Source organism: Scardinius erythrophthalmus (genome assembly GCF_964197995.2).
Source record: "Scardinius erythrophthalmus genome assembly, chromosome: 19".
NCBI classification, from domain to species: domain Eukaryota; kingdom Metazoa; phylum Chordata; class Actinopteri; order Cypriniformes; family Leuciscidae; genus Scardinius; species Scardinius erythrophthalmus.
Genome location: NC_138239.1, coordinates 744,938 through 770,303, shown reverse-complemented (window position 1 = coordinate 770,303; position 25,366 = coordinate 744,938). Strand labels below are relative to the sequence as shown.

Sequence of the window (25,366 nt, the reverse complement as noted above, 5' to 3'; positions counted from 1 at the left end):
ATGGGTGTTCAGGTGTGTGTGTGTGTGTCTCAGGACAGGTGAATGGGTGTTCAGGTGTGTGTGTGTCTGTCTCAGGGCAGGTGAATGGGTGTTCAGGTGTGTGTGTGTCTGTCTCAGGGCAGGTGAAGGGGTGTTCAGGTGTGTGTGTGTGTGTCTGTCTCAGGGCAGGTGAAGGGGTGTTCAGGTGTGTGTGTGTCTGTCTCAGGGCAGGTGAAGGGGTGTTCAGGTGTGTGTGTGTGTGTCTGTCTCAGGGCAGGTGAAGGGGTGTTCAGGTGTGTGTGTGTGTGTGTCTGTCTCAGGGCAGGTGAAGGGGTGTTCAGGTGTGTGTGTGTGTGTGTGTCTGTCTCAGGGCAGGTGAAGGGGTGTTCAGGTGTGTGTGTGTCTGTCTCAGGGCAGGTGAAGGGGTGTTCAGGTGTGTGTGTGTGTGTGTCTGTCTCAGGGCAGGTGAAGGGGTGTTCAGGTGTGTGTGTGTGTGTGTCTGTCTCAGGGCAGGTGAAGGGGTGTTCAGGTGTGTGTGTGTGTGTCTGTCTCAGGGCAGGTGAAGGGGTGTTCAGGTGTGTGTGTGTGTGTGTGTGTGTCTGTCTCAGGGCAGGTGAAGGGGTGTTCAGGTGTGTGTGTGTGTGTGTGTGTGTCTGTCTCAGGGCAGGTGAAGGGGTGTTCAGGTGTGTGTGTGTGTGTGTGTGTCTCAGGGCAGGTGAAGGGGTGTTCAGGTGTGTGTGTGTGTGTCTGTCTCAGGGCAGGTGAAGGGGTGTTCAGGTGTGTGTGTGTGTGTGTCTGTCTCAGGGCAGGTGAAGGGGTGTTCAGGTGTGTGTGTGTGTGTCTGTCTCAGGGCAGGTGAAGGGGTGTTCAGGTGTGTGTGTGTGTGTGTCTGTCTCAGGGCAGGTGAAGGGGTGTTCAGGTGTGTGTGTGTGTGTCTGTCTCAGGGCAGGTGAAGGGGTGTTCAGGTGTGTGTGTGTGTGTCTGTCTAAGGGCAGGTGAAGGGGTGTTCAGGTGTGTGTGTGTGTGTGTGTGTCTCAGGACAGGTGAAGGGGTGTTCAGGTGTGTGTGTGTGTCTGTCTCAGGGCAGGTGAATGGGTGTTCAGGTGTGTGTGTGTGTGTGTGTGTGTCTGTCTCAGGGCAGGTGAATGGGTGTTCAGGTGTGTGTGTGTGTCTCAGGGCAGGTGAATGGGTGTTCAGGTGTGTGTGTGTGTGTGTGTCTCAGGACAGATGAATGGGTGTTCAGGTGTGTGTGTGTGTCTCAGGGCAGGTGAAGGGGTGTTCAGGTGTGTGTGTGTGTCTGTCTCAGGGCAGGTGAATGGGTGTTCAGGTGTGTGTGTGTGTGTGTGTGTGTGTCTGTCTCAGGGCAGGTGAATGGGTGTTCAGGTGTGTGTGTGTGTCTCAGGGCAGGTGAATGGGTGTTCAGGTGTGTGTGTGTGTGTGTGTCTCAGGACAGATGAATGGGTGTTCAGGTGTGTGTGTGTGTCTCAGGGCAGGTGAATGGGTGTTCAGGTGTGTGTGTGTGTGTGTGTCTCAGGACAGATGAATGGGTGTTCAGGTGTGTGTGTGTGTGTCTCAGGGCAGGTGAAGGCGTGTTCAGGTGGTCAGTGTTCTCCTCTGAGTGTGTGTGTGTGTGTGTCTCTGCAGGGCAGTCTGCGTCCGGAGGAGGCGCTGCAGTCGCTCACGATCTACGAGGGCAAGTTCGGGCGCCTGAAGGATGACCGGGAGAACTGTGCGAAGGCCAAGGAGGCGCTGGAGCTGACGGACACGGGTCTGCTGAGCAGCAGCGAGGAGAGGGTGCAGGTGAGGTCATCGCTACACACACCGGCAGAGCATGTGAGCGGAGTGGAGTGGTGAGAATCTCCGCTCATCGCTCACAGAACTGTCCACCCCTCCGCTCCCCCGCTCAAAGCTACATCAGGCCGCTCCGCTCATTAGCGCTCAACGAGGTTTGCTTCGCGCTCCACTCAAATCGCCCCCGCCCGCTCCAAAAAAGGAAATAAAAGGAGATTCCAAAATGAATCTTTGCTGACTGAAACGATGTCTCCACATTCGTTTTCTTGTACCACATTATCATTGTTAGTTAGTTATATGAATAGTACACGTGACCTGTATGACTTCTCATTTTCCTTTTTGGAGTAGCCTACTTTTTAACTCCATTATTGAGCCGAGTTTTGACTGAAAATAGTCTACTGTTGATGACTGTGCAGGACAGACGGATCCTGGTTTAGGTTTGACTGAGCTTCAGACTCGTGGTGTGAGCGGAGCGAAATTGGAGCTGGAAATAAGGCGACGCTCCGTCCTTTTAAAAATGCCGCTCTGTCCAAGATCCGCCCGCTCCCGCTCCGCTCACATGCTCTGCACACCTGTGTTACTGTGGACATAAACGAGGGTCGCTCAAGTAATCATTCTGGTTCATAATTCTTGCTTTATTTCGGACACATATTAAAGGTAAAGGTTTTTACGGTGGAGATTCTGGATTTCTTTTTCACTCCATGATTCAGAAAATACTGTCAACAGACACAAAACAAATAGATTATGAAAGTCAAACCAAAATTATATCTGTTGTCAAATTTTTTATTTTTTTTTACTAGTGGGTGCACAATTCCCCATACAGAGACTACCAGTGACATTTACAAAAATTGGGACACAAAATGATTTGTACACTTTGAGCTGATCATGTTTTGCTGAAGTGTGTTTTCTTTAATTGCTAATGCTCTTTTTACATTTACTTTTAGCAGACGCTTTTATCCAAAGCGACTTACACATTTTTACACACAGACTGAACACAGTGAAGCATTGCTTGGTGATTGGTTGAGCTAAACTGGTATGATCTAATTGTATAGTTAAATTTAACAGCTGACAGATATTCAACATAATTCATGTGTGAGACAGTCTAACAGAAGGACGGACAAAACCTCGTAGTGCTCTGCTAACGTGTGTGTGCTGTTTGTCCGGCGCCTCGTAGTGCTCTGCTAACGTGTGTGTGCTGTTTGTCCGGCGCCTCGTAGTGCTCTGCTAACGTGTGTGTGCTGTTTGTCCGGCGCCTCGTAGTGCTCTGCTAACGTGTGTGTGCTGTTGTCAGGTGGCGCTGGAGGAGCTGCAGGATCTGAAGGGCGTGTGGTCCGAGCTGTCGAAGGTGTGGGAGCAGATCGACCAGATGAAGGAGCAGCCGTGGGTCTCGGTGCAGCCGCGCAAGGTTAGCCGCGCCCCTGTCGTAGCGCTTGACGCGCGTGTCCGAGCGCTAGCTTCACTGACTCGTGCTCTCGTTCCCTACAGCTGCGGCAGAATCTGGACGGGCTCCTGAACCAGCTGAAGAACTTCCCCGCTCGCCTGCGCCAGTACGCCTCGTACGAGTACGTGCAGCGGCTGCTCAAAGGCTACATGAAGGTGAGCCGGTCCTGCACGCTAGCAGACGCTCATGCTAGTGAGGAAACCCTGAAACCTTTGCATTGTTTTGAACCACTGATTTAGAGCGGGATCAAAGTCACATGATATCAGGAAACTAGGCTTTGTTACTTCATTACGGTTTCTAAACGTTTTGCTAATTTCAATGGTTGAACCAATGAATCAGTTTTTATGACTTATACCTGATCTCGGATCAGTTTTATAACGTTTTAATGTTCAATGAAAATAGTTGTAGTTAATGGTCTTTTATTGGGCTGATTAAACCAGCTTTTCATTTTCAGTTTAATAAAATAACGCATTATAAACACACTTCATGTTTAATGGGATGAGATGATTTGTTAATTGAATAAAGCAAAACTTGCATAAAAGCACCTTCTGCGTGCCTTGCTGATGTGCAGGTGAACATGCTGGTGATCGAGCTGAAGTCGGAGGCGCTGAAGGACCGGCACTGGAAGCAGCTGATGAAGCGTCTGCACGTGAACTGGGTCCTGTCGGAGCTGACCCTGGGCCAGATCTGGGACGTGGACCTGCAGAAGAACGAGATGGTGGTGAAGGACGTGTTGCTGGTGGCGCAGGGGGAGATGGCCCTCGAGGAGTTCCTCAAACAGGTGATCATCTCACACACACACACACACACACACACACACACACACACACACACACACACACACACACACACACACACGCACGCACGCACTCACTCTCTCTCTCACACACACACACACACACGCACACACACACACACACACACGCACACTCTCTCACTCTCTCTCTCACACGCACACACACACGCACACACACACACGCACACACACACACACACACGCACACTCTCTCACTCTCTCTCTCTCACACACACACACACACACACACACACACACACACACGCACACTCTCTCACTCTCTCTCACACACACACACACACACACACACACACGCACACTCTCTCACTCTCTCTCTCACACGCACACACACACGCACACACACACACGCACACTCTCTCACTCTCTCTCTCACACACACACACACACACACACACACACGCACACGCACTCACTCTCTCTCTCACACACACACACACACACACACACACACGCACACTCTCTCACTCTCTCTCTCACACGCACACACACACGCACACACACACACACACACGCACACTCTCTCACTCTCCCTCTCACACACACACACACACACACACGCGCGCACACTCTCTCACTCTCTCTCTCACACACACACACACACACACACACACACGCACACTCTCTCACTCTCTCTCTCACACGCACACACACACGCACACACACACACACGCACACTCTCTCACTCTCTCTCTCACACACACACACACACACACGCACACGCACTCACTCTCTCTCTCACACGCACACACACACGCACACACACACACACGCACACTCTCTCTCTCTCTCACACACACACACACACACACACACACACACACGCACACTCTCTCACTCTCTCTCTCACACGCACACACACACGCACACACACACACACACACGCACACTCTCTCACTCTCCCTCTCACACACACACACACACACACACACACACACACACACACACGCGCGCACACTCTCTCACTCTCTCTCTCACACACACACACACACACACACACACACACACACACACACACACACACCTAAAAGCAGGGTTGGGAAAGTTACTGTGAAAAGTAATACAATACAATATTGTGTTACTCCCTTAAAAAGTAACTAATTGCGTTACTTTTGTGTTACTTTTCTACCACCTGGGCTGGGCTTATTTTATAACAAAAAAAGCTACATTTTTTGGCAAATGTAAAGACCCTTTCACACCAAAAGTGAAATTAATCCTCAGACTGAAGGAAATGTAGATTCACTCGAGGAAGAGGAAGAGGAAGAAGACATGACAGAAGAAGAGGATGCAGGAGAAACAAGTTTAACCCTACCAATAAAAACTAAAGAAATCTATAGTCATTTTTGCTCATGGTGTAACTGAATCATCGAAGCTCAGAATCAAGTACATTGGTCAAAGTGAGATTAAATGCATAAAAATGTATTTTTTATTGACCATATTTAGTTATTGGAGGTTTGCGTATTATTCAGATTCTGCATTTCACTGATTTTATTCATTTTGAGGAATATTGAATCTTTTTTGTGCAAGAGAGATGAGTAAATGCACACACACATTTAGTCTAGAACTACAATAACATCATGTTTACACACACACACACACACACACACACACACACACACCACCTCTGCACTTCCATTTGTCTCAACATAGGGACAGGAGAGCTGTCAGTCAATGAATGTGAAAACAAAGTAACTAGCAGTACTTGTTTGAAAAAGTAACTCGGATATTTTGTTGTAAATTTAGTGGTAAAGTAATGCGTTACTTAAAGTAATCTGATTACATAACTCGAGTTTCTTGTAATGAGTTTCCCCAACGCTGTGCTCTAACGCCGCTGTGTCCTCTGGCCCGCAGATCCGTGAGGTGTGGAACTCGTACGAGCTCGATCTGGTCAACTATCAGAACAAGTGCCGTCTGATTCGTGGATGGGACGACCTGTTCAACCGGGTCAAGGAGCACATCAACAGCGTGTCTGCCATGAAGCTCTCCCCGTACTACAAGGTAACCCTGACTCCAGCTCGGTCACTCGAGCGTGTCCACTCTCAGTACGGCTGGGACTCTTCTGCAGTCCCACGACTCGATTCAGATCGGTTCTTTGGGTCAGGATCTAAATGGAGAGTGGAACCGCAGAAGTGAACAGCGTCTGCTAGCCGCGTCTGCGCTCTGATAGCGCTGGTTTCTCGCGGGTGATGACACGACTTGTGTTTGTTTGCTTGGAATTTATATGATATTTGTATTTTTGTAATCGAATTTTTGTCATGAAAACAGCTTTGAATGCTGACATGGCATTAGATAAAACAATCTGAATCTGTTTGCTTGGATTTATTGTATTTGTATGTTTGTAAGAGCATCTGAGACGTGGCGTTAGATAACCCGATCTCTCTCGTCAGGTGTTCGAGGAGGACGCTCTGAGCTGGGAGGACAAGCTCAACCGCATCATGGCGCTGTTCGACGTGTGGATCGACGTGCAGCGCCGCTGGGTTTACCTGGAGGGCATCTTCACCGGCAGCGCAGACATCAAACACCTGCTCCCCGTGGAGACCCAGCGCTTCCAGAGGTCAGAGGTCAAACACAGCCGTTTCACCAGTGTGCTGCAGGTCTCAGGCTGCGCACTGAACATGTGACCCGTGTGTTTACAGCATCAGCACAGAGTTTCTGGCTCTGATGAAGAAGGTGACCAAGTCTCCTCTGGTCATGGACGTCCTGAACATCCAGGGGGTTCAGAGGTCGCTGGAGAGACTGGCTGATCTGCTGGGAAAGATCCAGAAGGCACTGGGAGAATATCTGGAGAGAGAGCGCTCGTCTTTCCCCAGGTCAGACGTTCATTAGACGAGAGGATCATGGGAATGAAACCCAGCAGAGAACAGATGATCGTTAGTGTTAGTTTGGTTTAGGTTAGTGTTCACTTTAGCCAGAACTGAGGAGAGGGTTCGGGACGCGCCGATATGGACATTTTGGCCGATACGATAATTCTCTATATTTGAAAGCCGGTATATTGGCCGATAAATCTAAATACAAATGATTACCAAAACAAAAGTCTCACCATTAAAACCCATGACACAAACAAACACAAAACACAGAAGTTCCCAGACGTCTCGTCAAGCTAAGCCTGACTAAACACAAACGGGATCGGTTGACTAAATAGGTCATGTGACGCAGGACTGAAGGCAGCTGACAGAGTGAACACTAGTTAGTGTGATGTCTAGGAAGGGTTAGCCGACGAGTTAGTGACAGAGAAACTGCTTTCAGAATTGTGCATTAATAGTTATTGCTCTGCCAGATATGTTGGTTGTGTCGCCATGTCACGCTAACGTTAAACACTCGTTGGGCTCCTGCAGGTTCTACTTCGTGGGCGATGAAGATCTGCTGGAGATCATCGGCAACAGTAAGAACGTGGCCAAGCTTCAGAAGCACTTCAAGAAGATGTTTGCGGGAGTGTCCAGCATTCTGCTGAACGAGGACAGCACCGAGGTCCTGGGCATCTCGTCCCGCGAGGGAGAGGAGGTGCGCGCATGCTAGCCCACAGATGACTAGCCTGTTCATAGAGTGCTTTATTCAGATCCTTCCCTCGCACTGACACAGCTTCCCCTCGCGGGTCAAAGTGACCTGAAGCCCTAAAATTATACTTCACTTTTATTTTTTTCTCATTTCATTTTTTAATGCAGGTTTTTTTTTGTTTTTTTTTTTACCTTTTAAAGTTCTAGATTTGATCAAGAAATAATAAATATTAATTTAATATTAAAAACATTCCTCAGATTCTTTCAACTTAAATTCAAAATAACTCAATTTCATGCAAAACCCTTTTATTTCAGCTCTAAATATCTTACATAGGGAGTCTTTGCCGACCTCTTGTGGAGAATAATAATATAAGATGATATTTCATGACTCTAGATGATGAGCTGTTCCTCTGGGTCCTAAAGTCAGTTCTCTTCAGTGTGCATTCAGATATGTAGACACAAAATAATTTTTTGGTAAAGTTTTAGCAGAATTGATCGTTTTATGTTTTTCTATGTGAACTGAAGCATTCCTCACATAAGGGTCAGCTTGAGCCGAGAGGGAAGGATTAGTTAAATTTCAACCACAAAACTCCTTGAATCCATAACATTTTAGTTTTTTGTGTGTATTCATGTTTCAAGTGCGACACTAGTCCTGTGGTCTTAGACCCTCCGATGAACACTCAAAGTTTTTTATAAAACGAGTTAGGGGTGAAAGTGTCCCGAGGGGAGGACGAGTACAGCTCTCCGTGATGATCGGCTGCCCTCCTCAGCTCAGGCTCAGTGTCGCTGTGCTGCTGTGTCCAGGTGTTCTACAAGACTGCCGTGTCCATCACGGAGCATCCGAAGATCAACGAGTGGCTGACGCTGGTGGAGCGCGAGATGCGCGTGACGCTCGCTAAGCTGCTAGCCGAGTCCGTGACGGAGGTGGCCGCCTTCAACAAGGGCAGCGGCATCGACCTCAGCACATACCTGAACTGGATCGACCGATACCAGGTGACCTCACGTCACATGACCTCTGACGCGTCTCTGCTGCGTTCACACTGTCAGTCCACATACGGTTATTTGTGAATCGATTGGAATCTGAGATTATTGACGTCCACACCGGCTACGTTTCTGTTTCAGTCGGACTTCATCGCGATTGGTGAATCTGAGTGTAGTGTTTACATAAACGCTAATCATGTGATCGGGTTGATGTGCGCGTCTATATGTCACAAGACATGACATGCGCTCACTGCACGAATATTCAGAGTTTCCCGCTGTTTGCGCATAACTATTCTCCTTACACTGGTTCTTTATTTGTTTTAAGCTTATTTTATTTGAGCTAATTCTGATCTGATTCCAATCGGATATGCACAATAATCGGATTTGGACTGACTGAACGTAGCCTGAGATGCGGCCGACGCACACGTCACATGACCTCTAAACCCCGCCTCCGCTGCGTTCAGGCCCAGCTGGTGGTTCTGTCGACCCAGATCGACTGGTCCGAGAACGTGGAGAACGCGCTGACCACGATCGCCGGCGCCGAGAACATGGACCCGCTTCAGGCCGTGCTAGTGAACGTGGAGGCGACGCTAAACCTGCTAGCGGACACCGTCCTGATGGAGCAGCCGCCGCTGCGCAGGAGGAAGCTGGAGCATCTGGTGAGTGTGTGTGTGTGTGTGTGTCGCATTATTTAATGAGGTATCGATTTTTTCTTCAATATCGTGCAGTCCTTGTGTGTGTATATATAAGAATACCTCTGATGCAAAAGCCTCTAAAAGTCAAAATGTCAAAAATAAGAGAATAATCATCTATGGATGGATAGATGTATAGATATGGAGTTATGACGGTAATGTAGATGTGTTGTAACTTGTATTTTCAAACTTTGGCTCATGGGAACTGAAACCTGTGTTTCCTCCTAGATCACGGAGCTGGTGCACCAGAGGGACGTGACCCGGGCGCTGATCCGCAACAAGATCGACAACCCGAAGTCGTTCGAGTGGCTCAGTCAGATGCGCTTCTACTTCGACCCGAAGCAGACGGACGTCCTGCAGCAGCTCTCCATCCAGATGGCCAACGCCAAGTTCAACTACGGCTTCGAGTACCTGGGCGTGCAGGACAAGCTAGTGCAGACGCCGCTAACGGACCGCTGCTACCTGACCATGACCCAGGCGCTGGAGGCCCGGCTCGGGGGGTCGCCCTTCGGTCAGTGCCCGCGCGCGTCAGAGCGACTTGAAATTGCGAGTTGAAAATAAGTGTTTCCGCTCGCATGAGGAGTTTATCAGGCAATCCGAAAAATGAATATTTCACAGAACTGCAATTGAAACAGTTTTTGCACATTTACAGTCACCTGACGTAGGTAACGATCATTCTTAGAGGCGGCGTGGTATTGGACAGAAGTTCTTTATTAAACTCATAAAAGACTAAAGTATCGCAGGAAAACTGAGTTCTAACCCACAGAGAAACGCCAGTTAATCCAGAGCCTGAAGCAGAGAAACACTTCACAGTGTGTGGCGCTCACAAGCCGCTAGCGCTCGGGGAAACGCCTACGTCTCCTGCGACGATGGCTAGTGCGGCGGCCGGTGGCTAGTTTAGTCACATGACATCGGTTAATGGAAACGCCGTCATTTCACAAGAGTTTTTTTATCGACATTTAGAAAATATCGCAAAAGTTTTGCGCAAACCTGTAATGGAAACGCGGCTCGTGTCTGCTGTTTCTCCCAGAGTCCCGCTGAATGTGACGTGTGCAGTGCTGACATCATCACCTTCATTTATACAGCGCTTTAGCAACACAGATCACAGCAGCTTTACAGCGATAACAGGAGATTACAGTAACAGGAGATTACAGTGACAGGAGATTACAGTGACAGGAGATTACAGTGACAGGAGATTACAGTAACAGGAGATTACAGTGACAGGAGATTACAGTGACAGGAGATTACAGTAACAGGAGATTACAGTGACAGGAGATTACAGTAACAGGAGATTACAGTAACAGGAGATTACAGTGACAGGAGATTACAGTGACAGGAGATTACAGTGACAGGAGATTACAGTAACAGGAGATTACAGTAACAGGAGATTACAGTGACAGGAGATTACAGTGACAGGAGATTACAGTAACAGGAGATTACAGTGACAGGAGATTACAGTGACAGGAGATTACAGTAACAGGAGATTACAGTGACAGGAGATTCCAGTGACAGGAGATTACAGTGACAGGAGATTACAGTAACAGGAGATTACAGTGACAGGAGATTACAGTGACAGGAGATTCCAGTGACAGGAGATTCCAGTGACAGGAGATTCCAGTGACAGGAGATTCCAGTGACAGGAGATTCCAGTGACAGGAGATTCCAGTGACAGGAGATTCCAGTGACAGGAGATTCCAGTGACAGGAGATTCCAGTGACAGGAGATTCCAGTGACAGGAGATTCCAGTGACAGGAGATTCCAGTGACAGGAGATTCCAGTGACAGGAGATTCCAGTGACAGGAGATTCCAGTGACAGGAGATTCCAGTGACAGGAGATTACAGTGACAGGAGATTCCAGTGACAGGAGATTCCAGTGACAGGAGATTACAGTGACAGGAGATTACAGTGACAGGAGATTACAGTGACAGGAGATTCCAGTGACAGGAGATTCCAGTGACAGGAGATTCCAGTGACAGGAGATTCCAGTGACAGGAGATTCCAGTGACAGGAGATTCCAGTGACAGGAGATTCCAGTGACAGGAGATTCCAGTGACAGGAGATTCCAGTGACAGGAGATTCCAGTGACAGGAGATTACAGTGACAGGAGATTACAGTGACAGGAGATTCCAGTGACAGGAGATTCCAGTGACAGGAGATTCCAGTGACAGGAGATTCCAGTGACAGGAGATTCCAGTGACAGGAGATTCCAGTGACAGGAGATTCCAGTGACAGGAGATTCCAGTGACAGGAGATTCCAGTGACAGGAGATTCCAGTGACAGGAGATTACAGTGACAGGAGATTACAGTGACAGGAGATTCCAGTGACAGGAGATTCCAGTGACAGGAGATTCCAGTGACAGGAGATTCCAGTGACAGGAGATTCCAGTGACAGGAGATTCCAGTGACAGGAGATTCCAGTGACAGGAGATTCCAGTGACAGGAGATTCCAGTGACAGGAGATTCCAGTGACAGGAGATTCCAGTGACAGGAGATTCCAGTGACAGGAGATTCCAGTGACAGGAGATTCCAGTGACAGGAGATTCCAGTGACAGGAGATTCCAGTGACAGGAGATTCCAGTGACAGGAGATTCCAGTGACAGGAGATTCCAGTGACAGGAGATTCCAGTGACAGGAGATTCCAGTGACAGGAGATTCCAGTGACAGGAGATTCCAGTGACAGGAGATTACAGTGACAGGAGATTACAGTGACAGGAGATTACAGTGACAGGAGATTACAGTGACAGGAGATTACAGTGACAGGAGATTACAGTGACAGGAGATTCCAGTGACAGGAGATTCCAGTGACAGGAGATTCCAGTGACAGGAGATTCCAGTGACAGGAGATTCCAGTGACAGGAGATTCCAGTGACAGGAGATTCCAGTGACAGGAGATTCCAGTGACAGGAGATTCCAGTGACAGGAGATTCCAGTGACAGGAGATTCCAGTGACAGGAGATTCCAGTGACAGGAGATTCCAGTGACAGGAGATTCCAGTGACAGGAGATTCCAGTGACAGGAGATTCCAGTGACAGGAGATTCCAGTGACAGGAGATTCCAGTGACAGGAGATTCCAGTGACAGGAGATTACAGTGACAGGAGATTCCAGTGACAGGAGATTCCAGTGACAGGAGATTCCAGTGACAGGAGATTCCAGTGACAGGAGATTCCAGTGACAGGAGATTCCAGTGACAGGAGATTCCAGTGACAGGAGATTCCAGTGACAGGAGATTCCAGTGACAGGAGATTCCAGTGACAGGAGATTCCAGTGACAGGAGATTCCAGTGACAGGAGATTCCAGTGACAGGAGATTCCAGTGACAGGAGATTCCAGTGACAGGAGATTCCAGTGACAGGAGATTCCAGTGACAGGAGATTCCAGTGACAGGAGATTCCAGTGACAGGAGATTCCAGTGACAGGAGATTCCAGTGACAGGAGATTCCAGTGACAGGAGATTCCAGTGACAGGAGATTCCAGTGACAGGAGATTCCAGTGACAGGAGATTCCAGTGACAGGAGATTCCAGTGACAGGAGATTCCAGTGACAGGAGATTCCAGTGACAGGAGATTCCAGTGACAGGAGATTCCAGTGACAGGAGATTCCAGTGACAGGAGATTCCAGTGACAGGAGATTCCAGTGACAGGAGATTACAGTGACAGGAGATTACAGTGACAGGAGATTACAGTGACAGGAGATTACAGTGACAGGAGATTACAGTGACAGGAGATTCCAGTGACAGGAGATTCCAGTGACAGGAGATTCCAGTGACAGGAGATTCCAGTGACAGGAGATTCCAGTGACAGGAGATTCCAGTGACAGGAGATTCCAGTGACAGGAGATTCCAGTGACAGGAGATTCCAGTGACAGGAGATTCCAGTGACAGGAGATTCCAGTGACAGGAGATTCCAGTGACAGGAGATTACAGTGACAGGAGATTCCAGTGACAGGAGATTCCAGTGACAGGAGATTCCAGTGACAGGAGATTCCAGTGACAGGAGATTCCAGTGACAGGAGATTCCAGTGACAGGAGATTCCAGTGACAGGAGATTCCAGTGACAGGAGATTCCAGTGACAGGAGATTACAGTGACAGGAGATTCCAGTGACAGGAGATTCCAGTGACAGGAGATTCCAGTGACAGGAGATTCCAGTGACAGGAGATTCCAGTGACAGGAGATTCCAGTGACAGGAGATTCCAGTGACAGGAGATTCCAGTGACAGGAGATTCCAGTGACAGGAGATTCCAGTGACAGGAGATTCCAGTGACAGGAGATTCCAGTGACAGGAGATTCCAGTGACAGGAGATTCCAGTGACAGGAGATTCCAGTGACAGGAGATTCCAGTGACAGGAGATTCCAGTGACAGGAGATTCCAGTGACAGGAGATTCCAGTGACAGGAGATTCCAGTGACAGGAGATTCCAGTGACAGGAGATTCCAGTGACAGGAGATTCCAGTGACAGGAGATTCCAGTGACAGGAGATTCCAGTGACAGGAGATTCCAGTGACAGGAGATTCCAGTGACAGGAGATTCCAGTGACAGGAGATTCCAGTGACAGGAGATTCCAGTGACAGGAGATTCCAGTGACAGGAGATTCCAGTGACAGGAGATTACAGTAACAGGAGATTACAGTAACAGGAGATTACAGTAACAGAGTGTTCAGGCTTTACAGCAGATCTAGAATAAAGTTATTGTCCAGATAAAGTTAGTTTGATTGATTCACTTCTGTTGTAAAGATCATTAGTGATTAACTTAGCGGCCGCTAACACACACCGCTCTCACAGAAACTCTTAACACACTCCGGCCGCTCACTCACACACAGCAGTGCCGCTCACACACAGTGTTAGAAGCTCGAGAACGCAAACTTTGAAACGGTTTTGAAATCTTTTGAAAGCCGTGATCATCTCTGTGTGAACTTCCCAAACGTGAGTGTGAGTGTGTGTGTGTGTGTGTGTGTGTGTGTGTGTGTGTGAGTGTGTGTGAACTTCCCAAACGCGAGTGTGTAACGCTGGCCTTGTCCCGCAGGTCCCGCTGGAACGGGGAAGACGGAGTCGGTGAAGGCTCTGGGTCATCAGCTGGGCCGCTTCGTGCTGGTCTTCAACTGCGACGAGACCTTCGACTTCCAGGTGCGGTTGGTGACGCAGTGGGTCTTTATCCCAGGGCTCCCATGAGTCCCTGACAGTCTGTGAATCTGGGAAAAGGCCCTGGAAATTTTTTGCAATATACACACACAGATACAGTACAGGTCCTTTAAAAGTGCTTGAGTTTATAATGTGCAAGAAGTTTTCTGGAAAAAATTCCATATTATTCCCTCCGCTCCGCTAATGCTATTCGCCAACCCTTCGTGTGCCTGTGTCAGGGTTAGCGAGTGTGAAGTTAGCGAGGTGTGTGAGTGATCACGCTGTGCTTGACTGTGTGTGTGTGTGTGTGTGTGTGTGTCCCGCAGGCGATGGGCCGCATCTTCGTGGGCCTGTGTCAGGTGGGAGCCTGGGGCTGTTTCGACGAGTTCAACCGTCTGGAGGAGCGCATGCTGTCGGCCGTCTCCCAGCAGGTGCAGTACATCCAGGTGGCGCTGCGAGAACACATCAACCCCAGCCGAGACCGCAGTACGTACCACACACACACACACACACACACACACACACACACACACACCAACCCCAGCCCCAGCCGAGACCGCAGTACGTACCACACACACACACACACACACACACACACACACACACACACCAACCCCAGCCCCAGCCGAGACCGCAGTACGTACCACACACACACACACACACACACACCAACCCCAGCCGAGACCGCAGTACGTACCACACACACACACACACACACACACACACACACACACACCAACCCCAGCCGAGACCGCAGTACGTACCACACACACACCAACCCCAGCCGACACCGCAGTACGTACCACACACACACACACACACACACCAACCCCAGCCGAGACCGCAGTACAGCACACACACACACACACACACACACACACACACTGTGTGCTCTTGTGTGTTCAGGTGTGTGTGTGTTCAGGTGTGTGTGTGCTCTTGTGTGTTCAGGTGTGTGTGTGCTCTTGTGTGTTCAGGTGTGTGTGTGCTCTTGTGTGTTCAGGTGTGTGTGTGCTCTTGTGTGTTCAGGTGTGCCCGTGACCACTGAGCTGCTGAACAAGCAGGTGAAGGTGAGCGCTGACATGGCCATCTTCATCACGATGAACCCTGGGTACGCCGGCCGCTCCAACCTGCCGGATAACCTGAAGAAGCTCTTCCGGAGTCTGGCCATGACCAAGCCGGACCGGCAGCTGATCGCGCAGGTCATGCTCTACTCGCAGGGCTTCCGCACCGCAGAGATCCTGGCCAAGAAGATCGTCCCGTTCTTCAAGTACGCAGACCCTCGAGCCGCGAGAGCTCCTAGCGTGTGTGAGCCGCTAGCGTGTGTGAGCCGCTAGCGTAACCGCGCTCTCTGTGTTGCAGGTTGTGTGACGAGCAGCTGTCGTCTCAGTCTCACTACGACTTCGGCCTGCGAGCGCTAAAGAGCGTGCTGATCAGCGCCGGGAACGTCAAGCGAGAGCGCATCCAGAAGATCAAGCGGGAGAAGGGCGAGCGCGGCGAGGTCGTGGACGAGAACGAGATCGCGGAGAACCTTCCGGAGCAGGAGGTAAGATGAGCCGAGGAGAAGCCGGGCTCCACAGGGGCTGGAAGTGATGACCTGGAAAACCCCTGAAACAGCCGTATTTAGGAAGAGATACTTAAAGTGCTTGAATTATTGAAAGACAACATGTAAAATTAGCGTTTAATTTTATTGATAAAACAATCTTTTCACACAAAATGGACGCTGCCGTCCGTCTGATATAGAGGATTTCACATAGCTATGAGTGTGATATTGCTCACATTAATATACAAGTATATGATGCAGCTTTTATTCTTCAGCTCAATCATATATTCACGGAAATAAATCAGTTTGAATGAGGGAAGCGATATCTGTGTCATAATATCCTTTCACTGGTTAAAGTTCCACAGTCATTGCACTTTATTTGTACCATTTCGTTTTATTAGTTTATTTTTGTTTTATTATTTATTTACCTTTTTATAATTGAAAAGCTAATAATGAAATAGTTTGAGAAGTGAGATCTCAGTCCTTGAAAACCAAAATAGTAGTGCTTGATGAGTCCAGTGTGTGTACGAACCCTTGCGGACCCGTGTTGTTAGGGCTGTGACCTCTGACCCGTGTTGTTAGGGCTGTGACCTCTGACCTGGCTGCATGCGTTCGGTCCTCAGATCCTGATCCAGAGTGTGTGTGAGACGATGGTGCCGAAGCTGGTGGCGGAGGACATCCCTCTGCTGTTCAGTCTGCTGTCGGACGTGTTCCCCGGCGTCCAGTACATGCGCGGAGAGATGACGGCGCTCCGGGAAGAGCTGAAGAAGGTGTGCGCCGAGATGTACCTGACCTACGGAGACGGAGACGACGTGGGCAGCATGTGGGTGGAGAAGGTGAGATCCGGGATCAGTGGTGCAGTGTGGGTCAGGGCTGTCAGAATGGATGAAAAGCTCAATTTGAAAATCTTTCTTAAATATTAGCAAAATTTGATTTATATTGCAAAGGCAATGCTTCATATTAGAGGATAAAAGTTCTGTATTGTCTGCTGTGTCCACAAGAGGGCGCAGTAAGCAAATATAAACCAAATCAAGCATCTCCTCTATTATTGAAATGAAATGACATTCACTTTTTAAACAGTTGTTCTTAAAATATAATTTCCTTAATGTGCCTGCAAGGAAAAATAGGGTGCAATAGTGCATACAACTTTTTTTCAAATTCGATGAATAATCGAAAGCTCTAGTGTGAGTAAGCTCGTGGTCTCCCTCAGGTCCTGCAGCTGTACCAGATCACCCAGATCAACCACGGGCTGATGATGGTGGGCCCGTCGGGCAGCGGGAAGACCATGGCCTGGAGGGTTCTGCTGAAAGCCCTGGAGCGGCTGGAGGGCCTGGAGGGGGTGGCCCACATCATCGACCCCAAAGCCATCAGCAAAGACCACTTGTACGGCACGCTGGACCCCAACACGCGCGAGTGGACCGACGGCCTCTTCACACACGTGCTCCGCAAGTGAGTGTGTTCAGGGGTTCAGGCTCAAACCCCCGCGCCACGGTTTGCTATGTTTCCTGAACGGTGTGTATCGGGGTTTGAGAAACGTTTTCTCTTGTTCGGGGGGTGTGTCTAATGTCCGCCCAATCAGCAGCGACGTGTGTGTGAACCACGCGGGGTTAAAGAGACGCTCGCACAGCGGGTCCAAGTAAAGTCCTTTACACGTGTGTCGGGATACGCAACAGTTGAAGATATTAGAAGACATGTTTGTCGTAAGAGTTTTATAGTAAAACTATAGAATATCAACAGTGATCCGCAATAACCCTAACCCTAATGCTCACAGTAAGAACAGTAAGGTCCCTGCAGATCTCTGATCCCTGCAGTCGATTGTTCTGTTCTTCTGTACGGTTAGGGCTGGACTGACACGAGTGTGGTTTACCGTATTACACGTGTGTATACTGATCTCATCAGGCTCTGAGAACTCTTCATAAGAACACAGAGAATGTCCTTCTCAGCTGCCGTAGCTGCAGCTTGTGGTCATCAGAACAGGGTGTTCAGCGTTTCCGTTTAAAAACGTTTTGCAACTTTTTGTCTGTGCTGAAACTGTGTGTGTGTGTGTGTGCAGGATCATTGATAACGTGCGTGGAGAGCTGCAGAAGAGGCAGTGGATCATCTTCGACGGGGACGTGGACCCCGAGTGGGTGGAGAACCTGAACTCTGTGCTGGACGACAACAAACTCCTGACCCTGCCCAACGGAGAGCGCCTCAGCCTGCCGCCCAACGTACGCCCGCCGCCACAGCTGCAGTATCACTGTAGCGATATCCATCTAGCGCTGCACGGCTAATCGTGCGACGCTACGCTGCTGTGATGATGATGATGATGATGATGTCGCTGCTCTCGTCACACAGGTGCGCATCATGTTCGAGGTGCAGGACCTGAAGTACGCCACGCTGGCCACGGTGTCTCGCTGCGGGATGGTCTGGTTCAGCGAGGACGTTCTCAGCACCGACATGATCTTCAACAACTTCCTGGCTCGCCTGCGGAGCATCCCATTGGACGAGGGAGAGGACGAGGCTCAGCGAATGAGGAAGGCCACCGAGGATGAGGGAGATGAGGCCGCCTCACCGATGCTGCAGGTACACCTCACAGTGTGTGTGTGTGTGTGTCTGAGACGAGGCCGCCTCACCGATGCTGCAGGTACACCTCACAGTGTGTGTGTGTGTGTGTGTGTGTCTGAGACGAGGCCGCCTCACCGATGCTGCAGGTACACCTCACAGTGTGTGTGTGTGTGTGTGTGTGTGTGTGTGTCTGAGACGAGGCCGCCTCACCGATGCTGCAGGTACACCTCACAGTGTGTGTGTGTGTGTGTGTGTGTGTGTGTGTCTGAGACGAGGCCGCCTCACCGATGCTGCAGGTACACCTCACAGTGTGTGTGTGTGTGTGTGTGTGTGTGTGTGTCTGAGACGAGGCCGCCTCACCGATGCTGCAGGTACACCTCACAGTGTGTGTGTGTGTGTGTGTGTGTGTGTGTCTGAGACGAGGCCGCCTCACCGATGCTGCAGGTACACCTCACAGTGTGTGTGTGTGTGTGTACGTCAAGAATAGAATGGTGATTGAGTTAGATGGTGTGAATTCACATTTATTCCTGAAAAGCATGACATATGAAATAATAATCAGGAAAAATATTTTGGAAATTGAACCTTAGACAGATATATTTGCTAAAAGCTAATAAGCTCAAAGAAAAGAGAAGTCTGTATGTGTGTGTAGGAGTGTCCCCGACTGAGGGTTTTCATAGTCGAATCAGGATCGTCTAGTCTTTCATATAGTCGACTGATAGTGTGTGTGTGTGGGGGGGGCTTTAGCGTTCTGAAGCGGCGATGTGCAGAACATCACACAGATATAGAAGAAAATGTATAAAACATTTCGGATCAATAAAACTAAGAAATAACACCCATGACTGCAGAGCGGCCACACTGCAGACAGGATCCGCACAAACTGCCAGTGTGAGCTCTAAGTACAGCGCAACATCGATGCACCGAAAAACAATCAACAATTCATTTACAGAATTGAATTAGAACAGAATATACCTTTCTAATAAATAAAAATACAAAACGAAAAAGTCAGGATGCAGAACAAATGTGTGCAAAATGCCTAAAGTGCAGAGGAACATTAGAGGACCCTGAGGGATCAGTAACTGAGATGTGTGTGAGTCAGGGTCAGGGTCAGGGTTAAGTGGAGTCAGGGTTAGGGTCAGGGTCAGGGTTAAGTGGAGTCAGGGTCAGGGTCAGGGTTAAGTGGAGTCAGGGTTAGGGTCAGGGTCAGGGTTAAGTGGAGTCAGGGTCAGGGTCAGGGTTAAGTGGAGTCAGGGTTAGGGTCAGGGTTAAGTGGAGTCAGGCTCCTCCTGTCTGTCCTTCAGGCCGGTGTCTCTCAGTGCTCTAGCCTGGTGTGTGTGTGTGTGTGTGTGTGTGCTCCCCAGATCCAGAGGGACGCGTCTGCCGTCCTGCAGCCGTACTTCACCTCCACCGGGCTGGTGATCAAAGCGCTGGAGCACGCCTCCAAGATGGAGCACATCATGGACTTCACCCGCCTGCGCTCGCTCAGCTCGCTGTTCTCCATGCTACACCAGGCCTGCCGCAACGTGGCGCTCTACAACAACAACCACCCCGACTTCCCCATGCCCGTCGACCAGCTGGAGAAGTACATGCAGGTGTGTGTGTGTGTGTGTGTGTGTGTCCACACTAGCAGGAGTGTGTGTGGACGGAGAAAATGGTAGTGTGTACTGAGTGTTTTTAAACGTAAACACAGTTTTCAAATGTATTAATGCAGACGTAGCCTGACTCAGTCTTCGCACAGCTCATACATGTGCATGAAGTGTGTGTGACGCATGCATGCTAACTCTCCCCTGTGTGCAGAAATACCTGATCTACGCGGTGCTGTGGTCGTTCTCGGGCGACAGTCGGCTGAAGATGAGGGCGGAGCTCGGGGAATACATCCGCCGCATCACCACCGTATCTCTGCCGTCTGCGCCCAACGTGCCGATCATCGACTACGAGGTGCGACACACACTCTCAGGCTCTCAGTGTGAGTGTGTGTGTGTGAGATGCTAACGCGGCTCTGGTCTGCAGGTGTGCATCACGGGCGAGTGGCAGTCGTGGCAGGGGAAGGTGCCTCAGATCGAGGTGGAGACTCATAAGGTGGCGTCTCCTGATGTGGTCGTGCCCACGCTGGACACGGTGCGGCACGAGGCGCTTCTCTACACGTGGCTAGCCGAACACAAGCCGCTGGTGCTCTGTGGGCCGCCCGGCTCCGGCAAGACCATGACCCTCTTCAGCGCGCTGAGAGCCCTGCCCGACATGGAGGTGAGGAACACTGTTAAAGGGATGAAAATTACCCCATGATTCACTCACCCTGAACCCATCCTAGGTGTGTATGACTTTCTTCTTTCAGACGAACGCAGAGTTATATTAAAAAATTCACTGGCTCTTCCAAGCTTTATAATAGGCCTAATTATAATTAATAAAGGCCTTCTGAAGTGAAGCGATGCGTTCTTGTAAGAAAAATGTCCATATTTAACACTTTATCGATTAAAATATGTTCCGGTAGACCTTAGCGTAAGCTTTGACGCCTCTCGCGGTTCAAACACACAGGGCTGGGCAAACGCGCTCGTCATTGCGCTGTGCGTCGGGTGAAGTGTTACTCGGCGCAAGTCGATGCGTTCGGCCGTCTACCGGAAGCTAGCTATTTTAGTCGATAAAGTTTGCTGTCAACATGAACACTGGTGAGGACAGAGTGATGCTATCCAGATGTGATCTTCCTGATCCACATGTAACTCTCTCTCGTGTGTGTGTTCCTCCTGTAACTCGTGTGTGTGTGTGTGTGTGTGTGTGTGTGTGTGTGTGTTCCTCCTGTAACTCGTGTGTGTGTTCCTCCTGTAACTCGTGTGTGTGTGTGTGTGTGTTCCTCCTGTAACTCGTGTGTGTGTGTGTGTGTGTGTGTGTTCCTCCTGTAACTCGTGTGTGTTCCTCCTGTAACTCGTGTGTGTTCCTCCTGTAACTCGTGTGTGTTCCTCCTGTAACTCGTGTGTGTGTTCCTCCTGTAACTCGTGTGTGTGTGTGTGTTCCTCCTGTAACTCGTGTGTGTGTTCCTCCTGTAACTAATGTGTGTGTGTTCCTCCTGTAACTCGTGTGTGTGTGTGTGTTCCTCCTGTAACTCATGTGTGTGTGTTCCTCCTGTAACTCATGTGTGTGTGTTCCTCCTGTAACTCGTGTGTGTGTTCCTCCTGTAACTCATGTGTGTGTGTTCCTCCTGTAACTCGTGTGTGTGTTCCTCCTGTAACTCATGTGTGTGTGTTCCTCCTGTAACTCGTGTGTGTGTTCCTCCTGTAACTCGTGTGTGTGTTCCTCCAGGTGGTGGGCCTGAACTTCTCGAGCGCCACGACCCCGGAGCTGCTGCTGAAGACGTTCGATCATTACTGCGAGTACCGCCGGACTCCGAACGGTGTGGTTCTGGCCCCGGTGCAGCTGGGCAAGTGGCTGGTGCTGTTCTGCGACGAGATCAACCTGCCCGACATGGACAAGTACGGCACGCAGCGGGTCATCTCCTTCATCAGACAGGTGTGTGTTGTGTTTAGCTCTCGCTGGTGTGTGTGTGTGTGTGTGTGTGTGTGTGTGTGGGGTGTAACCAGTGTGTGTTGTGTTCAGATGGTGGAGCACGGCGGCTTCTATCGCACCTCAGACCAGACGTGGGTGAAGCTGGAGCGCATCCAGTTCGTCGGGGCCTGTAATCCTCCTACTGACCCGGGCCGGAAGCCGCTCTCTTACAGGTTCACCACCATCATCACCACCATCACCATCATCATCATCGTTTAAAGTTACCTACTATAGTTATCGTTCTTGGTGTGAACGGCCCTGTACTTGTGATGTCTGCAGGTTTCTGCGCCATGTGCCGGTGGTGTACGTGGACTATCCCGGCCCGGCCTCGCTGACCCAGATCTACGGCACCTTCAACCGGGCCATGCTGAGACTCATCCCGTCGCTGAGGACCTTCGCTGAGCCGCTCACCGCAGCCATGGTCGAGTTCTACACCATGTCTCAGGTTTGCACTTCATGAAACTCAAGTGAAACTGAACCTGTATTTTGTCAGGTTGCAGTGAAGAGCCGTGGGTTTGTGTGTTTCTGCCGATGGTGAATTGCTGCTGAAGTGACTCAGAGCGGCTCTGGAGATGGAGATGAAGTTTTTGTGCTCATTAGGGCTGTCAAAATGGCTGAAAAGCTAAATTTGAATTTCTTTCTTAAATATTAGCAAAATTTGAATTATATTCTAAAGGCAATATTTAATGTTAGAGGAAAGAAATACTGTATTGTCTCCTTTGCCTACAAGAGGGTGCCATTCAGACACCATTCACTTCTACTTACTACACATCTACATATTGTCAGCAAGATTTTCAGCATTTTTCAAATTAGCAACGCAACCGCTCCGCGCTGTACTGGATAAGCTAACAAAAACAAATCATGTCAGTGACGTCATAATCATGTCTCGCGCGCCTCGACTCCACTGCTTTGGAGTGATCTCAACTAGACTTGAAACTTGACGTGCTTATCCCCCAGATAGAGATGCTGTGTTTGTTCTGAAAGGATCCAGTTTAGCTATAACTGGTCTGTGTGTGACAGGAGCGGTTCACGCAGGACACGCAGCCGCACTACATCTACTCCCCGAGAGAGATGACCCGCTGGGTGCGGGGGATCTTCGAGGCGCTGAGGCCGTTAGAGACGCTGCCTGTCGAGGGGCTCATCCGCATCTGGGCTCACGAGGCGCTCCGACTCTTCCAGGACCGGTGAGTCAAAGGGGTTTCCAGGCCTGTAGATCCTGCACTTTGTAACAATTCAAGTCCCTGTTTTGGAACAATGTTACATTTCAATCTTGGTTCAGTTTCCTTTCACACCGCAATGAAATGTTTACACAAGTTACGTGTGCCTGAAACTGTCCTCTCAGTGGCCAGATTAATCAAAGATTTTTTTTTTACATAATTGACAGATTAATTGATTATCAAAATAATTATTAGTTGCAGCCCTACTTGGTTTGTTGGGTCGCATTGGTTTCTCACTACTAGCAAACCACTCCAGAGTTTGTTTCCCATCGCTAGTTCGTTTGCTGCAGATCCGAGTACAACTGCCATGTTCATATTTGCCTAAACAAACCAAACTATGCAAGAAAATGTGTCCGGTTCGGAAAGAAATGAGTGTCAGGAAGGGGAGTGTGGGAAAACCGGCACATTTCTCCCAATTCCAGCAGCAAACCTAGGAATATGTGTGGTTGATTTTTTTGAAATAGCACAATGATTGAACTGATTCTCCTGACAGATTGGTGGAGGACGAGGAGAGACGCTGGACCGATGAAAACATCGACATGGTCGCCCTGAAACACTTTCCCAACATCGACCGTGACAAAGCCCTCAACAAACCCATCTTGTACAGCAACTGGCTCTCCAAGGTGAGTGTTGCGGGACAGAACGCTGAAGCTTCCAGAGCTCAGCGTAACTCATCCCGTAACTCATCCCGTAACTCATCCCGTAGCTCAGCGTAACTCATCCCGTAGCTCAGCGTAACTCAGTTTAACTCATCCCGTCTCCTGTAGGACTACGTGCCCGTGGAGCAGGAGGAGCTGCGCGACTATGTGAAGGCCAGACTGAAGGTGTTCTACGAGGAGGAGCTGGACGTTCCTCTCGTGCTCTTCAATGAGGTTCTGGATCACGTGCTGAGGATCGACAGGTACAGAGAGCCCGATTAAACACATATTTCACCGGCTGATGCGTCAGTAACGTCAGGCTTGTTCTCCTCCAGAATCTTCCGTCAGCCGCAGGGTCATCTTCTCCTGATCGGGGTCAGCGGAGCCGGGAAGACAACACTCTCTCGCTTCGTGGCCTGGATGAACGGACTGAGTGTCTATCAGATCAAGGTTAGAACCAACAAGCGTTTGATTGTCTGTCAGATTTTTTGGACATGTTTATTCAGTTTTAACATGGATAAATGTACAGTGCACTTCCCCAAGAAAATTAAAGATGCAATGATTTGTCAGATGATCCTCAAAACATTGATTTTGCTTCATATAAACTGTCCTGTCCTCTACATAATATGCATGTGTACGCAGTCATCTTTTCACAGATTCACGTTTTTTAAGTTTACACGGCGATAACTGCTGTAAAGCCAAAACAATCTTTTACTGTAATTTCCGATTATTACCGTAAAGCTGCTGTGAAACCCTAAAAAACCCGGTATAAATGCAGGGGACTTGACCACAGAGAGATAGTGACTCTAAATCAAAGAGGACAATGCATAAACATTAATAACAACGAATGTATATATAATAAAATAAAAGTTTTAATGGTTCTTGAGGTTTCAGTAATTGTGATCGTATCCGCACAGGTCCACAGGAAGTACACCGGCGAGGACTTCGATGAAGACCTGCGGACGGTCCTCCGGCGCTCCGGGTGCAAGAACGAGAAGATCGCCTTCATCATGGACGAGTCGAACGTGCTGGACTCGGGATTCCTGGAGCGCATGAACACACTGCTGGCCAACGGAGAGGTGCGTCCCGTCATGCGTGTTCTCTCTGTGTTCTGAACTCTCTCTGTGTTCTCTCTGTGTTCTGATCTCTCTCTGTGTTCTGATCTCTCTCTGTGTTCTGATCTCTCTCTGTGTTCTGATCTCTCTCTGTGTTCTGATCTCTCTCTGTGTTCTGATCTCTGTGTTCTGATCTCTCTCTGTGTTCTGATCTCTCTCTGTGTTCTGATCTCTCTCTGTGTTCTGATCTCTCTCTGTGTTCTGATCTCTGTGTTCTGATCTCTCTCTGTGTTCTGATCTCTCTCTGTGTTCTGATCTCTCTGTGTTCTGATCTCTCTCTGTGTTCTGATCTCTCTCTGTGTTCTCTCTGTGTTCTGATCTCTCTCTGTGTTCTGATCTCTCTCTGTGTTCTGATCTCTCTCTGTGTTCTGATCTCTCTCTGTGTTCTGATCTCTCTGTGTTCTGATCTCTCTCTGTGTTCTGATCTCTCTCTGTGTTCTGATCTCTCTCTGTGTTCTGATCTCTCTCTGTG

The 25,366-nt window shown here is 49.3% G+C and overlaps 1 protein-coding gene across 2 annotated transcripts in view; it reads left to right on the top strand.

Annotated features, from left to right (window-relative positions):
* dync1h1 (dynein, cytoplasmic 1, heavy chain 1) overlaps window positions 1–25,366 on the top strand; it is an 82,741-nt gene that overhangs the window by 13,673 nt on the left and 43,702 nt on the right. For both annotated transcript variants that reach the window (XM_081347316.1, XM_081347315.1), the window contains exons 17-46: window positions 1,624–1,779; window positions 3,062–3,175; window positions 3,256–3,366; window positions 3,783–3,992; window positions 5,877–6,023; window positions 6,413–6,579; window positions 6,662–6,835; window positions 7,361–7,526; window positions 8,324–8,512; window positions 8,965–9,159; window positions 9,421–9,703; window positions 14,212–14,312; window positions 14,633–14,792; window positions 15,333–15,573; window positions 15,666–15,849; window positions 16,470–16,682; window positions 17,057–17,295; window positions 17,900–18,056; window positions 18,184–18,411; window positions 19,752–19,982; window positions 20,188–20,328; window positions 20,401–20,634; window positions 21,682–21,888; window positions 21,976–22,097; window positions 22,204–22,369; window positions 22,945–23,108; window positions 23,635–23,764; window positions 23,909–24,042; window positions 24,115–24,229; window positions 24,697–24,858. In XM_081347316.1, the coding sequence (XP_081203442.1) occupies window positions 1,624–1,779; window positions 3,062–3,175; window positions 3,256–3,366; window positions 3,783–3,992; window positions 5,877–6,023; window positions 6,413–6,579; window positions 6,662–6,835; window positions 7,361–7,526; window positions 8,324–8,512; window positions 8,965–9,159; window positions 9,421–9,703; window positions 14,212–14,312; window positions 14,633–14,792; window positions 15,333–15,573; window positions 15,666–15,849; window positions 16,470–16,682; window positions 17,057–17,295; window positions 17,900–18,056; window positions 18,184–18,411; window positions 19,752–19,982; window positions 20,188–20,328; window positions 20,401–20,634; window positions 21,682–21,888; window positions 21,976–22,097; window positions 22,204–22,369; window positions 22,945–23,108; window positions 23,635–23,764; window positions 23,909–24,042; window positions 24,115–24,229; window positions 24,697–24,858 (5,241 nt within the window). The remainder of the gene's footprint in view (window positions 1–1,623; window positions 1,780–3,061; window positions 3,176–3,255; window positions 3,367–3,782; window positions 3,993–5,876; window positions 6,024–6,412; window positions 6,580–6,661; window positions 6,836–7,360; window positions 7,527–8,323; window positions 8,513–8,964; window positions 9,160–9,420; window positions 9,704–14,211; window positions 14,313–14,632; window positions 14,793–15,332; window positions 15,574–15,665; window positions 15,850–16,469; window positions 16,683–17,056; window positions 17,296–17,899; window positions 18,057–18,183; window positions 18,412–19,751; window positions 19,983–20,187; window positions 20,329–20,400; window positions 20,635–21,681; window positions 21,889–21,975; window positions 22,098–22,203; window positions 22,370–22,944; window positions 23,109–23,634; window positions 23,765–23,908; window positions 24,043–24,114; window positions 24,230–24,696; window positions 24,859–25,366) is intronic.